General features: G+C 41.3%; 1 protein-coding gene across 2 annotated transcripts in view; it reads left to right on the plus strand.

Annotated features, from left to right (window-relative positions):
* Positions 1-14,131, plus strand: part of opcml (opioid binding protein/cell adhesion molecule-like) — a 497,827-nt gene that overhangs the window by 354,895 nt on the left and 128,801 nt on the right. For both annotated transcript variants that reach the window (XM_034099941.2, XM_034099940.2), the window contains one exon: positions 2,309-2,544. In XM_034099941.2, the coding sequence (XP_033955832.1) occupies positions 2,309-2,544 (236 nt within the window). The remainder of the gene's footprint in view (positions 1-2,308; positions 2,545-14,131) is intronic.

Here is a 14,131-nt window from a genome sequence, read left to right on the forward strand (position 1 = left end):
ATCCCTCCTTATCACAGCTAGCTGAGCCGGCATCATGTGAGGCTTTCTGTATCCCATAGTGCTCAGCGGCACCCTGCATGCAGCTACCAGAGCCACGGACAGCTGCTCTTGTGTCCCCCTTTCCCACTGAGCTGATTGGTGGCGTTGGACACGTGTACAGCTTTAAGTGACGCTGTTCCCATTGCTCGCCGCTGGAGTCTGTCAGTGTGTGTTCCCCCAGGAGGAGTCAGGCTCAGCCCAGGGTAGTCTGGCTTTGGGCACAGGGCTGCTCTTCTTCCAGCCCATTGCATAACACAACATAGTACGCTGTAAGGTCCACTGTGCTGTGTGGAACATGTCCTTTTCTGGACTTGGCCATGGCGATGATCTTGTTGCAATAAAAGAAGACCCTCATGCCACAGTAATGCAGCGACTGAAGCGCTGTGTCCACATGAGCTGAAGGCCCAGGGGCCAGGGTGGGGGCCAGGGAATCGCAGAATGTTAGTCCGTACCAAAAACCAAACCTTAAAGCAGCAGGAAGCAGGAAACAGGAAAAAGGGTCAAACATGCCAACCAGCTGACTGGGAGGAGAGCGGTAGGACATGTATGTGCTCTTCGCAGTATGCCCTGTGCAGCATGTGAAAAAGGGCCATTATTTCATATTGCTTTTCTATTTTGCAAAGCAGATATTGCCTGAAGCTTTTGGTCCACATAGATAACATGACTGATGGTAGCATAACATGACATGTCACTTATTACAGTAGAAACTATGAATATCATGTGAATTGAATACTGTCTGCTAATTGAGTAAAGTGCATGTGAAGGGTATGATGAGACAGAGGAATGCATCATGGAAAAGAATACACAGGTGCATGTCAGGGTGCATTTTGAAATTGTTGCCTCATCATCTTTTTGGGATCAAAGTGGGAGCAAAGGTCAGTGTGCACATGTTCTGTGTCAGTTTGGAAGTGACTGGTGTTTGTTGTTTAGATGATGTTTAAGCTGGTTTTGGCACAGTTGGATAGTTTCCCCCACACGCCACGCATAACGGTGTCCGTGCAGTTGGATAGTTTCCCCCACACGCCACGCATAACGGTGTCCGTGCAGTTGGATAGTTTCCCCCACACGCCACGCATAACGGTGTTCGTGCAGTTGGATAGTTTCCCCCACACGCCACGCATAACGGTGTCCGTGCAGTTGGATCCAAATGAAAGATCATGTCCTCTGTATTGTCTCAAGCTCACTGTCTTGTTCTGTTTTCACCACATGGGCTCTACATCTGGGTTATCATCTTGTCCAGAACCCAGTTCACAGTCTTTACAAATATTTCTCCATCGCTGTTGGTCTTGTCACCTCAATCTCTCCCGCACATCACGAAACTCTATTATTTCCCACGACCCACCTGCCAATCTCTCACGAAACACTAGTGTGTGCTCACATGTTACATATATGTACATGTGAGTTTGAGAAGCAGGTCACTTCAGTGGAATAATCTAGACCTGTGGTTGAAAACGCTGCTCTAATCAACAACTATTACAAAACCATGTGAATGGTGCTTCTGGTAGAGAATGATCACCTGCAGCTTCTCTCAGCTTGGTGGAGCTTTTCCTTTAGTTTCAACTCTGATTTGGTTCCTTCTCAATATCCTTATATTGTCTTTTTCAACTTCAACAGCCGACTGTTTTCAGCAACAATGCACGACAAGCTCACGTTCACCTCCTGCTGAGCCTGACTCTGCAGACAGACACAGTTGGAGAAGCGCTGGGGAACATAGTGGAGCAGTTAGCGGCTGAAGAGCCAGATCTTTCCCTGAGCAGAGCTCGAGCAGCTGGAGGGAATGGGGATGAGAATACTGCTCTGTAATTGCCGGATATAATCATGGACTGAAAAGCAAATGTTTGCTAAAGAAACTAAGAATGAGTTATTGATTTTAGCCATTATAATTCATTGATTTAAAAGGTGTTGTATCACTTTGAATGTTAACATACTATTTTACTAAATGTTACCTCCATTGTATTATCTTAAATGAATAAACCATGTCTAGGCTGATCCACAGGTACAGTCTTGACCTTGTCAGCTTTTGTGTTATCTGCTTTCAGAGCAGCTACTTCTCATTCATACCCAACAATAAAACAAATCTGCGCCCACTATCGACCGTCCAGAGCAAGATCTATTCCTCATAGCGCCCTCATATTCAGAAATGTCAAAATGTCCCATTATAATATATTGTTTGAGTGGTGTTTTTCAGGGATGTTACCATAGGGGAATCATTGTGCTGAAAGCTGTCATCACTGATGTGTTTCCGTGTTTCTCTCTTTCTCCCTACCAGATGCAATGTTGATAGCAAAGTATCACGAGTGGCCTGGCTCAACCGCACCATCATTCTCTTCGCAGGAAGTGAGAAGTGGTCTCTGGACCCTCGTGTCATCCTGATGGAAAACACAGCCGTCACAGAGTACAGCATCATGATCCAAAATGTTGACGTCCATGACGAGGGGCCCTACGTCTGCTCCATCCTCACAAACAAGAAACCAAAATCCACAAAGGTGCATGTCATCGTTCAAGGTAAGAAGCTGATTCCTCCTCAGCCTGTCAGTGATAAGGAAACAGTGTTGTGTGGGTGTTCTTCTACGGATGAATCGTGTGCATATGGAGCACCAGGATCAAGTGTAGAGCTTTTTAAAGATAGTTTAGGAATATTAATGGACGGCCTAAATGAAAATAAAACATGTATTATGTGTGGGGATTTTAACATTGATCTTCTAAATGTATCTAAACACAAAACAACTTCTGATTTCCTGGATGCTTTGTACAGCAGGGGGCTTTATCCCCTAATCACCAAGCCCAGTAGAATAACATCAACTTGTGCAACATTGATCGACAATATCTTTACAAATGTCATGGAAAACAGTGCAAAGAGTGGGCTAATAATGAATGACATAAGTGACCATTTACCTGTATTTGTAGCATATGATTGGCAATTAAAGAAAAAGAAGGAAGAGACTCGCAGTAGATATGTCCGGGTAAGGACTGACCTCTTAAAGGAAGAGAAGGAAGAGACTCGCAGTAGATATGTCCGGGTAAGGACTGACCTCTTAAAGGAAGAGAAGGAAGAGACCCGCAGTAGATATGTCCGGGTAAGGACTGACCTCTTAAAGGAAGAGAAGGAAGAGACTCGCAGTAGATATGTCCGGGTAAGGACTGACCTCTTAAAGGAAGAGAAGGAAGAGACTCGCAGTAGATATGTCCGGGTAAGGACTGACCTCTTAAAGGAAGAGACTCGCAGTAGACATGTCCGGGTAAGGACTGACCTCTTAAAGGAAGAGAAGGAAGAGACTCGCAGTAGATATGTCCGGGTAAGGACTGACCTCTTAAAGGAAGAGAAGGAAGAGACTCGCAGTAGATATGTCCGGGTAAGGACTGCCCTCTTAAAGGAAGAGAAGGAAGAGACTCGCAGTAGATATGTCCGGGTAAGGACTGACCTCTTAAAGGAAGAGAAGGAAGAGACTCGCAGTAGATATGTCCGGGTAAGGACTGACCTCTTAAAGGAAGAGAAGGAAGAGACTCGCAGTAGATATGTCCGGGTAAGGACTGACCTCTTAAAGGAAGAGAAGGAAGAGACTCGCAGTAGATATGTCCGGGTAAGGACTGACCTCGTAAAGGAAGAGAGGGAAGAGACTCGCAGTAGATATGTCCAGGTAAGGACTGACCTCTTAAAGGAAGAGACTCGCAGTAGATATGTCCGGGTAAAAACTGACCTCTTAAAGGAAGAGAAGGAAGAGACTCGCAGTAGACATGTCCGGGTAAGGACTGACCTCTTAAAGGAAGAGAAGGAAGAGACTCGCAGTAGATATGTCCGGGTAAGGACTGACCTCTTAAAGGAAGAGAGGGAAGAGACTCGCAGTAGATATGTCCAGGTAAGGACTGACCTCTTAAAGGAAGAGACTCGCAGTAGATATGTCCGGGTAAAAACTGACCTCTTAAAGGAAGAGAAGGAAGAGACTCGCAGTAGACATGTCCGGGTAAGGACTGACCTCTTAAAGGAAGAGAAGGAAGAGACTCGCAGTAGATATGTCCGGGTAAGGACTGCCCTCTTAAAGGAAGAGAAGGAAGAGACTCGCAGTAGATATGTCCGGGTAAGGACTGACCTCTTAAAGGAAGAGACTCGCAGTAGATATGTCAGGGTAAGGACTGCTGAAGCAAAAGACACATTTAGGAGTGACCTCTTAAAGGAAGAGTGGAGCGGGGTTTATGTAGAAGATGTAAATGCTGCATATGAGTCCTTCCTAAACATCTACATGTCACTGTATGACAAACATTGTCCCGCTGTACTCCGTACATATAAAGGTACTTATCATCAAAAGCCTTGGAAAACCAAGGGCTTACAAAATGCTTGCAAGAAGAAAAATAACCTTTATAAAGACTTCATAACATTTAGGACAAAGGCAATTGAAAAGCAATACAAGGTATATAAAAATAAGTTGACAGTTATAATGAGACAAGCAAAAAGAGTTAAAAGAAAGAAAAGAAAAATGATATCAAGGGCACATGGAAAGTCTTAAATAATGTTATTGGAAATACATCTGTATCCACTGGCCTGCCCAGTCACTTCATTGATGACACAAATAAGGTTGTAAAAAACATGAATGAAGTGGTACATGAATTCAACTCTTTTTTTGTAAATGTCGGACCTAATCTTGCAAAGACTTCCAAAACAACACGATGGGCAAAAAGAGGATGGCGGAATTGGGGGAAGTAAAGTGTTGCAGTCAATGTTTCTGGGAGAGATAAACGAAATTGAAATTAGATCCACTGTAGACAAATGCAAAAATAAGACTTGGACAGATAGTGATGGGATCGACTATAGTGAAAACGACTATTGACTGCATAATTAAACCGCTAAGCTACATCTTTAATCTTTCATTTCAGACAGGTATTTTCCCAGATAGCATGAACATAGCTAAAGTTATCCCACTTTTTAAAACAGGGGACAAAAGCCAACTTGCCAACTACAGACCAGTGTCCTTGCTTTCACAATTTCAAAGGTCCTTGAGAAATTGTTTGTCCAAAGATTTGATAATTGTATTGAAAAAAAACAGTTATTGAGTGAGAGTCAGTATGGATTTAGGAAAAATCGATCTACAGCTTTAGCTTGAATGAAAATAACAGAAGAAATTACAACAGCTATAGAAAGAAATACACAATAGGTGTATTTATTGACTTAAAAAAGGCATTTGACACCATAGACCATTACCTATTAATTTCGAAATTACATAGATACGGAGTGAGAGGAGTAGTTCTAGATTGGTTGAAAAGTTATTTAGATAACAGACAACAATATGTAGAATTTGCTGGTAGTACATCGGAGTGTATGAACATAGAATGTGGCGTCCCGCAGGGCTCGGTTTTAGGGCCTAAACTTTTTATTTTGTACATCAATGACATATGTGAAACGTCAAGTTCATGGTTTTTGCTAATAGAAAAAAAGATGAAAACATTTCACTGTCCATTGATGGAGTTTTTATTGAAAGGGTTTCTGAATTTCGATTCTTAGGTGTGACGCTGGATGAAAACCTGACATGGAAATCACACATAGCACATGTTGAAACCAAAGTGTCTAGGAATATTTCTATTCTAAACAAGGCAAAGTATTTGCTAGATTACAAGGCATTGAGGATGTTGTACTGTTCACTCATTTTGCCATTTGTAATGTATTGTATAGAAGTGTGGGGCAACACGTATATGAGCAACATAAAGCCATTGTCAATATTACAGAAAAGGGCAGTACGAATAATTCATAAAGCTGACTCAAGAGAACAACAGACTGTTTCTTAAGTCAGGACTCTTGAAACTCAAAGACATAGCTGAGCTGCAGACATCATCAGTAATGCACAGGGCACAAAGCAGAATGTTACCAGCATGTTTACAACAGTTTTTGGATCAGACCAGGGGCCTATACTACGAACCTGGTTCAACCTAACCTGGATATGTTTGGGTTAGCCGGTTGGCCTAATCCAAAACATACGCGCTCTCGCTAAACTGTACTACGACGCTGGTTATCAAGTGGATCGCTCAAGCCAGCCGTTTCCTATCTAGTTAGGTGCGCGTTCACATGAAAGGGGTGGTATCTGGAGCATTCGACCAATCACAAACATGGAGAAGCGTACTGACAGCGCAGCGTCATACTTCCTGAATGAAAAGTGAACTTTAATACTAGTCAAAAATGAAGAAGTTAAACTTTAAACATCCATGACTTAAACACTTTATCCAGGATAAAATCCTGCTGGCAAAAGAAAAAGTGTTTGAATGCGTACATTAACAGGTTTATGATATCACTGCCCCGTCTCTAAAACACGATCTGACTTGAATTACATTTGTCTCGAGTGTTTCGTCAACTTAATGTGTTGCTTAAAATAATACTTCTGCATACAGTATGTGACACTGTGAGTGTTGCACGGCCAGATACGGCTCAGCTGACTCAGATAAGGAGATATGATACATCATGATGTGATATGCCGCGGACTGTACTTAATGTACTCTGATCCGGTTACTTATGTTGCGGCCGATATTTAAGTAAGCTTTCTTAACGCTAATGTTATAATAGTCAGATTGCTCTGAAGATGGGAGGTGATATTCTATTAATGTTCACGTTCACACAGTCGGGGATTTTTGCCGGCCGTCTTTCCTGCAACGGCAGCTTTTCTGTATTTCCTTTCTCCTGTAATATGACTTGATCGCTTTAAACTCCGCACCCTGAGCTCTGATTGGTCAGCAGGCGGTGCTTTCACTGAGTTGAGCTCTTAGCCTGCAACCTAACCTGGTCCCGACCAGGTTAGCTGCTTAGCATATATTACCATGGAGATCTAGCCTGCTAAAAAGAGAACCAGCTTCGGATGACCGGAAAGCCGGAGTTTTCCCTGAATTTAGCCGGCTAAGCGAAAATCCTGCTTCGCAGTATACCCCCCTGGAAGACCACAGAAGGAAATTACATTGTAAGCATCCATATGCAAGGACTACTCTGAAACAAATGTGTATTTCGGTAGTAGTTGTGGAATTCTCAACACAAGGATCTAAAGAATTGTATATGTATTTTTCAGTTAAAGAAGTTGTATAAATTAAGAAAGATGGGACTATATGAAGCAGAATGTGAATACGTCTATCGAGGGGTGAGAACCAGAGGGGCGTAAGTGACATTTGACCAACTTTACAGGAGAGCCAAAACAAAAAATGACAATACTTTGTCCTGACTTTGTTTATTAAATTCAATCTTTAATATAAAAACTTCATAAACATGTGGATGACAATATACTTAATGAACAATATTTTGACTTTCATTGAAAAAAATATTCTTCTATTTTTTTTTGTTCGGAATAAAGTCACATGCGCCTTTTTGGAACTAAGATTTTATCTCATATGAACTAAGAAAAAGGGCGTATCTGATAAAAATAGGAAAAAGGCTTTACATTAATGAGGTCAAAAGTAACAGTAATCAATTGTTATAATAACAATATTATATGAAAATATCCTTATATCATATTAGTTCATTGAATGTAATTATTTAAAAAAAAAAAACATTAATAACCATTTTGCCAAATAGTTAATTATTTAGCCATTTCCCCAAATAACCGATTGAAAATAGGCTACAGAGTCCATTGTGATCATATCAAATATCAATATCACATTAGTTCACTGAATAACAATCAATTACATTAAACCTGGCCTAATAACTGTTTGGCAAATCAAAAACTACTTTAGAACATTGGGAATGTCAAATATAATATACGACAACAGCATATTTCATGCAGATCATGTATGTTTCAGATTGATTTGAAAGGACTCTGCCTGAATGACTTGCAAAGAATGGTAGAAGTCCACATGAGAGTGAGGGATACTCCCATGTGTGTGAGTACGTCTTTCTTTTTCACAGCAGTGGTCCCAGGTGGACCTGTGTGCATCTTCTTTGGTTGAATTGCATGAGCACCTCTGGTCTCCTGCTTTCCAACTTGCAGCTCGGTCGGACAGCTCATATTTGAACTGAGTCCTTTTCGGATCCTCTTTTGTGTAGCACAGGCACAGCCATTTCATTTTCTGCCAAATAACTGTTTGTCCCTCTGTGTCTTTGGTTCTGTTTCGGACCGTGTGTTGTAGGGCTGTGCAATTAATCGTATTTTAATCTCGATTACGATTTTGGCTTGCAATGAGGTCCACAGTTTCCCCGCAGCGAGGCCCACCCCCCGCCCCCCTGTTGACAGTTCACGAGCGTGCCCCCTCGACTTCATCCACCACATCACAGTCATCAATTAAGGACGCGCTTTACAGTGCAACGGCCTACTCAAGCAGCTCGCAAGGACACAAAGATATAACACATGCCATCACATTCTACATAGCAAAAGACATGTGCCCAGTTAGCACGGTTAGCAACCAGGGGTTTAAGCAACTGGCTAACACTATGGACAAGCGTTAAGCGATGCCATCTCAGCATCATTTCACCAGATCTGCACTGCCTGCCCTATATGACAAATGTCATGGGGAAGTTAAAACATATGTGGCTTTAGCTGAATACTTTGCAGTTGAGTTATACTTAAAGTTCAGGGTAATCAACTGTTAAAAAGATACTGTTCAAATTATTATTATTATTATTTTTTAAGTTCAATAAATGGATGTTTTCAAAGTCAATGAATAATCATATTTAATAATCGTGATATCAATATTGACCAAAATAATCGTGATTATGATTTTTGCCATAATTGAGCATCCCTAGTGTGTTAATAATAATAATAATTCCTTGCATTTATTATAGCTCAAAGCGCTTTACACATATTTGTTATACATGCAATGGTCACTGGACAATACCCACAGGAGCAAGTTCAGGTGAAGTGTCTTGCCCAAGGACACACCGGCTTTACAGACGCAGCAGCGGCAGGTTTCACCTGATGATGATCTGATGATCATTGCACAGCGCACTGCGCCACACCGTCCATCTTCACGCCTCGAAGTCATCGAGGCGCTTTTACAAGTACACATTGGTATTATACATGTACTGTGGACAATACCCACAGGAGCAAATCCGGGTGAAGTGTCTTGCCCAAGGACACAACGGCCTGATGCAGTGGCGGCAGGAGCGGGTTTCGAACTGGAGTTCCCCAGCACCCCCCTTGATCTGATGATCAGATGCACAGACCACTGCGCCACCCGTCCCTATGTGTTGTGAGAAGGACTTGGAATCACCTCCTATGGCCTGTTCTTCCTTGCCATCCTCACAAGACTGTACCCCTCCGAACTATACAAAGGGCCTTTTTTCTGTCGATCTCAATGGCTGCATGAACACTGTCACATTCCATCTTGCTGTGTCCAGACTCCATGAATGTATAATAATGGAGATGGGCAAGGTTTTAACTTCATGGAGACACATGGCACTAAAACCAGCATGCCTGTTCTGCCCACCACATGTGTCAGAGTACAGCACCACATGCTCAGTACCTGAAAGAGTTGACAGATACTGGAACATGCATGTGCTGATCTCTGATGAGTTGAATTCTCTGTTGAAGATGTATCTGTAGAAACTAAGTTTCCTTTGTCACTCAGCATTGACTTTGATTCCTGGATTATTTCATTCTCTTCATCAAGCTCTTCTGCATCTTGAAATAAGCTTAGTAACACTTCTTCAGCAGTGAAAAGCTTTCTTCTCATGGTTGACCTAGCTTGCTTACATATGGTGTCAGCCATTTTGACTCAAGTGCAATCCAAAGGCTTTACCCATAATACATTTCTCAGGGCCAAAAGGGCGTAAGTGCACTTACGTCCTTTTGGCCCCAAATAGTTCAGTGTGTTCTGTGTTAGGTCTTTTGGTTTTTGATGAATAACTCTGGATTGGTTTAGAATTCACATGCACCCTTTTGGCAGTAGAAAGAGCTCATCGAGAGCTTTCATTTGATATATATAACTCATTTTGGACCGAAATGTCACTTACGCCCCTCTGGTTCTCACCCCTCGCTATGTACTCAATCAATCAATCAATCAATGTTTATTTATATAGCCCAATATCACAAATGTTACATTTGTCTCAGTGGTCTTCACAGTGTGTACAGAATATCAGTATGACAATACGACACCCTCTGTCCTTAGACCCTCACATCGTACAAGGAAACACTTCCAAAGAAAACCCAGTTTAAAGGGAAAAATGGGAGAAACCTCAGGGAGAGCCACAGAGGAGGGATCCCTCTCCCAGGACGGACAGACGTGCAATAGATGCCGTGTGTAAATTGAAAAGATAATTCATTTGCAACATAGGTAGTCCAGATGTTTGGAAATGCATGTGTGTATAATAGGAAGATGAATCCACGAGGATATCCATCCAGGACTTATGATCCAGGACCACAGCCACGACTCAAGATCCAGCGCTCGCGATCCAGGACACAGGACCGCAGGATCATCCATGACTCCGGATCCCGGCGTATATAGACACCAAAAAGAAAGACATTTGGGGAAGCTGGGTTAATCGGAACATGAGTACACAGGTATAGACAGAGAGAAGGAAGAAGTAAGATGACCCCCGACAAACTAAGCCTATATCAGCAAAACTAGGGGCTGAATCTAATCAGCCCTAACTATAAGCTTTATCAAAAAGGAAGGTCTTAAGCGCACTCTTAAAAACGGATAGGGTGTCTGCCGCCCGAACACAAACTGGAAGCTGATTCCACAAATGTGGAGCTTGATAAGAAAAGGCTCTGGCTCCCATTGTACTTTTAGAGATTCTAGGAACAACCAACAACCCTGCATTCTTGGAACGCAATGCCCTAGTAGGACAGTAGGGTATAATGAGTTCTTTAAGGTAAGATGGTGCCTGCCCATTAACGGCTTTGTAGGCGAGAAGAAGAATTTTAAATTCTATCCTGTGTTCTATAGGGAGCCAGTGTAAGGCAGCCAGAACAGGAGTAATGTGGTCCCTTTTCCTAACTCTGGTTAGTACACGAGCCGCAGCATTTTGAATCAGCTGAATTTACTTCTTGGTACTCCCTGATAATAAAGAGTTACAATAATCCAGCCTAGAAGTAACAAATGCATGGACTAGTTTCTCTGCATCGTTTTGAGGCAAGATATGCGTGATTTTTGCAATGTTACGTAGATGGAGTAGGCGGTCCTTGAAATTGATTTTATGTGGGCGTTAAAGGATAAATCCTGATCAAATATAACACCAAGATTCCTTACAGTCTCACTGGAGGCCAAATTAATGCCATCCATAGTTAGTATATCTTTAGATAATTTGTTTCGTAGATTCTTCGGGCCAAGTACAATAACTTCAGTTTTGGTCGTGTTTAACATCAAAAAGTTTAAGGTCATCCACGTTTTTAAGTCCTTAAGGCAGTCTTGAATTTTATTTAGATGATTAATTTCATCAGGCTTGATTGATAAATATAGTTGAGTATCATCCGCATAACAATGAAAGTTTACAGAATGATTCCTTATAATATTGCCTAACGGAAGCATATATAATGTGAACAAAATAGGTCCGAGCACTGAGCCCTGTGGCACTCCATGGCTAACTTTGGTTTGCGTGGAAGATTCATCGTTGACACGTACAAACTGAGAGCGTTCAGATAGATAGGACCTAAACCAGCCTAAAGCAGTTCTCTGTATGCCAACTAAGTGCTCTAGTCTTTGCAATAGGATATCATGGTCGATTGTATCAAATGCAGCACTGAGATCGAGCAAAACAAGAATAGAGACAAGTCCCTTGTCTGAGGCTATTAGAATATCATTTGTGACTTTAACCAGAGCTGTCTCTGTGCTATGATGTGTTCTAAAGCCAGACTGAAAGTCTTCAAATAAATCATTGTTTTTTAAGTAATCACACAACTGTTTTGCGACCGCTTTCTCAAGAATTTTTGACAGGAACGGAAGATTAGAAATAGGTCTATAGTTGGCTAAAACCTCTGGATCGAGGTTGTGCTTTTTAAGAAGCGGTTTTATCACTGCTACTTTGAATGATTGTGGAACATAGCCTGATAATAAAGACATATTCATAATATTTAATAAAGAAGTGCTAATTAATGGAAAAACTTCCTTCAACAGCTTAGTTGGAATTGGGTCTAACATGCACGTTGATGGTTTAGAAGAGAGAATCATTGAATTTAATTGTTCAAGGTTTATGGCTGAAAAGCATTCTAGTTTACTATCTAGTGTAATATTAGAACTTACGATTCCGGGAGCTGTTGATAACACTATACTGGTCGAAGGCAAGAGGTCATTGATTTTGTTTCTAAGAGTAACAATTTAATCGTTAAAAAAGCACATAAAATCATTGCTACTGAGTGCTATGGGAATAGAAGGCTCAATGGAGCTGTGGCTCTCTGTCAGCCTGGCTACAGTGCTGAAAAGAAATCTTGCATTATTCTTATTCTCATCTATTAATGAAGAGTAGTAGGCTGCTCTCGCTTTACGCAGTGCTTTCTTATATTCATTGAGAGTAATATGCCAAATTAAACGAGATTCTTCAAGTTTAGTGGAACGCCATATCCTTTCAAGTTGTCTAGACTTTTGCTTTATTTTGCGGGTTTCGGCATTATGCCATGGAGCTAATCTATGTTGTTTTATTTTCTTCTTTTTCAAAGGAGCAACAGAGTCTAATTGTATTCGCAGCACATCTGTAGCACTATCAACAACATGATCAATTTGGGGTGGTGTACATTTTGTATAAGTTTCCTCCCCTACATGCAGACATGCTATCGAGTTAAGTATTGGTGGAATCTCTTCCTTAAATGTGGCTATAGCACTAACAGATAGGTTTCTGCTGCAAGAGCTTTTGACTAATGCTTTGTAGTCTAGTAACAGTACTTCAAAAGTTACTAAGAAATGGTCGGATAAAGCAGGATTATGCGGTTCAACTAATAGTTGCTCAATTTCAATACCATCAGTCAGAACAAGGTCGAGAGTGTGATTATAACAGTGGGTTGGTTTATTTACACTCTGACAGAAACCAACAGAATCTAATATAGAGTTAAATGCAACAGTAAGGCTATTTTTATCATCGTCAACATGAATATTAAAGTCACCTACGATAATTACTTTGTCTGTTTTAAGAACCAAAGTTGATAAAAACTCTGATAAGAATTCTGAATAAGGACCTGGTGCACGATACACTGTAACAAATAAGATTGGCTGCAAAGTTTTCCAGGTCGGATGCGTAAGACTAAAAACGAGGCTTTCAAAAGAGGTATAATTTAATTTTGGTTTAGTATTGATAAGTAAACTTGAGTCAAAGATTGCTGCAACTCCACCTCCTCGGCCCGTGCCTGAGCAATATGAGTGTTGATATGGCTGGGTGGAGTGGCCTCATTTATGCTGACATATTCTTCATGTCTCAACCAAGTTTCAGTGAGACAGCATATATCAATATTATAATCTGATATTAAATCATTTACCAATATTGCTTTAGATGCTAGAGATCTTATGTTTAAGAGACCACATTTAATCTTCCTGTTTTGTTGCACACTACAGTGCAACAAAACAGTTCAATCAGGAGAGACATGATGTATGGAATACATATTTATTATCGGTCACATTATATCAATGAAACATAATGATGACAGTTCATCACAAATGAATGAATGTTGTTTGGCGATTAGGCCCAGGTTTTAGTAGGATATCAATCGGGAAGGGAAGAACCGTTTCCGATGAACCCCCCTGGGTCTAGACACTGGTGGTGGTGATAAGAGGTTAGGTCCGGTTGGAAGGGAGGAGGATAAGCTTGGCCCTGAGTTGAAAGCAGGAGGCGAAGGGGTGGAGGAGGGTTGCGCGTTGACACCTGGAAGACAGCTGATAGGAAAAGGGAGAGCATATATAGAGGGGTTAACAGGTGCGATGATTAGGCTTGTAAATGGAGGGGTGTGATAGGTTTAGCTGAGGAAAGGCGCTCCCTGTCATTTAGATGCAGGGAGCAAGTATTGCCATGACGAGCAATACGGAGTGTTAGGTCTTCCTGTCTGAACTTGCGCTAAGCTTCATTTCAATCAGGAGAGACATGATGTATGGAATACATATTTATTATCGGTCACATTATATCAATGAAACATAATGATGACAGTTCATCACAAATGAATGAATGTTGTTTTGGCGATTAGGCCCAGGTTTTAGTAGGATATCAATCGGGAAG

This window comes from Pseudochaenichthys georgianus, chromosome 14 (assembly GCF_902827115.2).
Source record: "Pseudochaenichthys georgianus chromosome 14, fPseGeo1.2, whole genome shotgun sequence".
NCBI lineage: Eukaryota > Metazoa > Chordata > Actinopteri > Perciformes > Channichthyidae > Pseudochaenichthys > Pseudochaenichthys georgianus.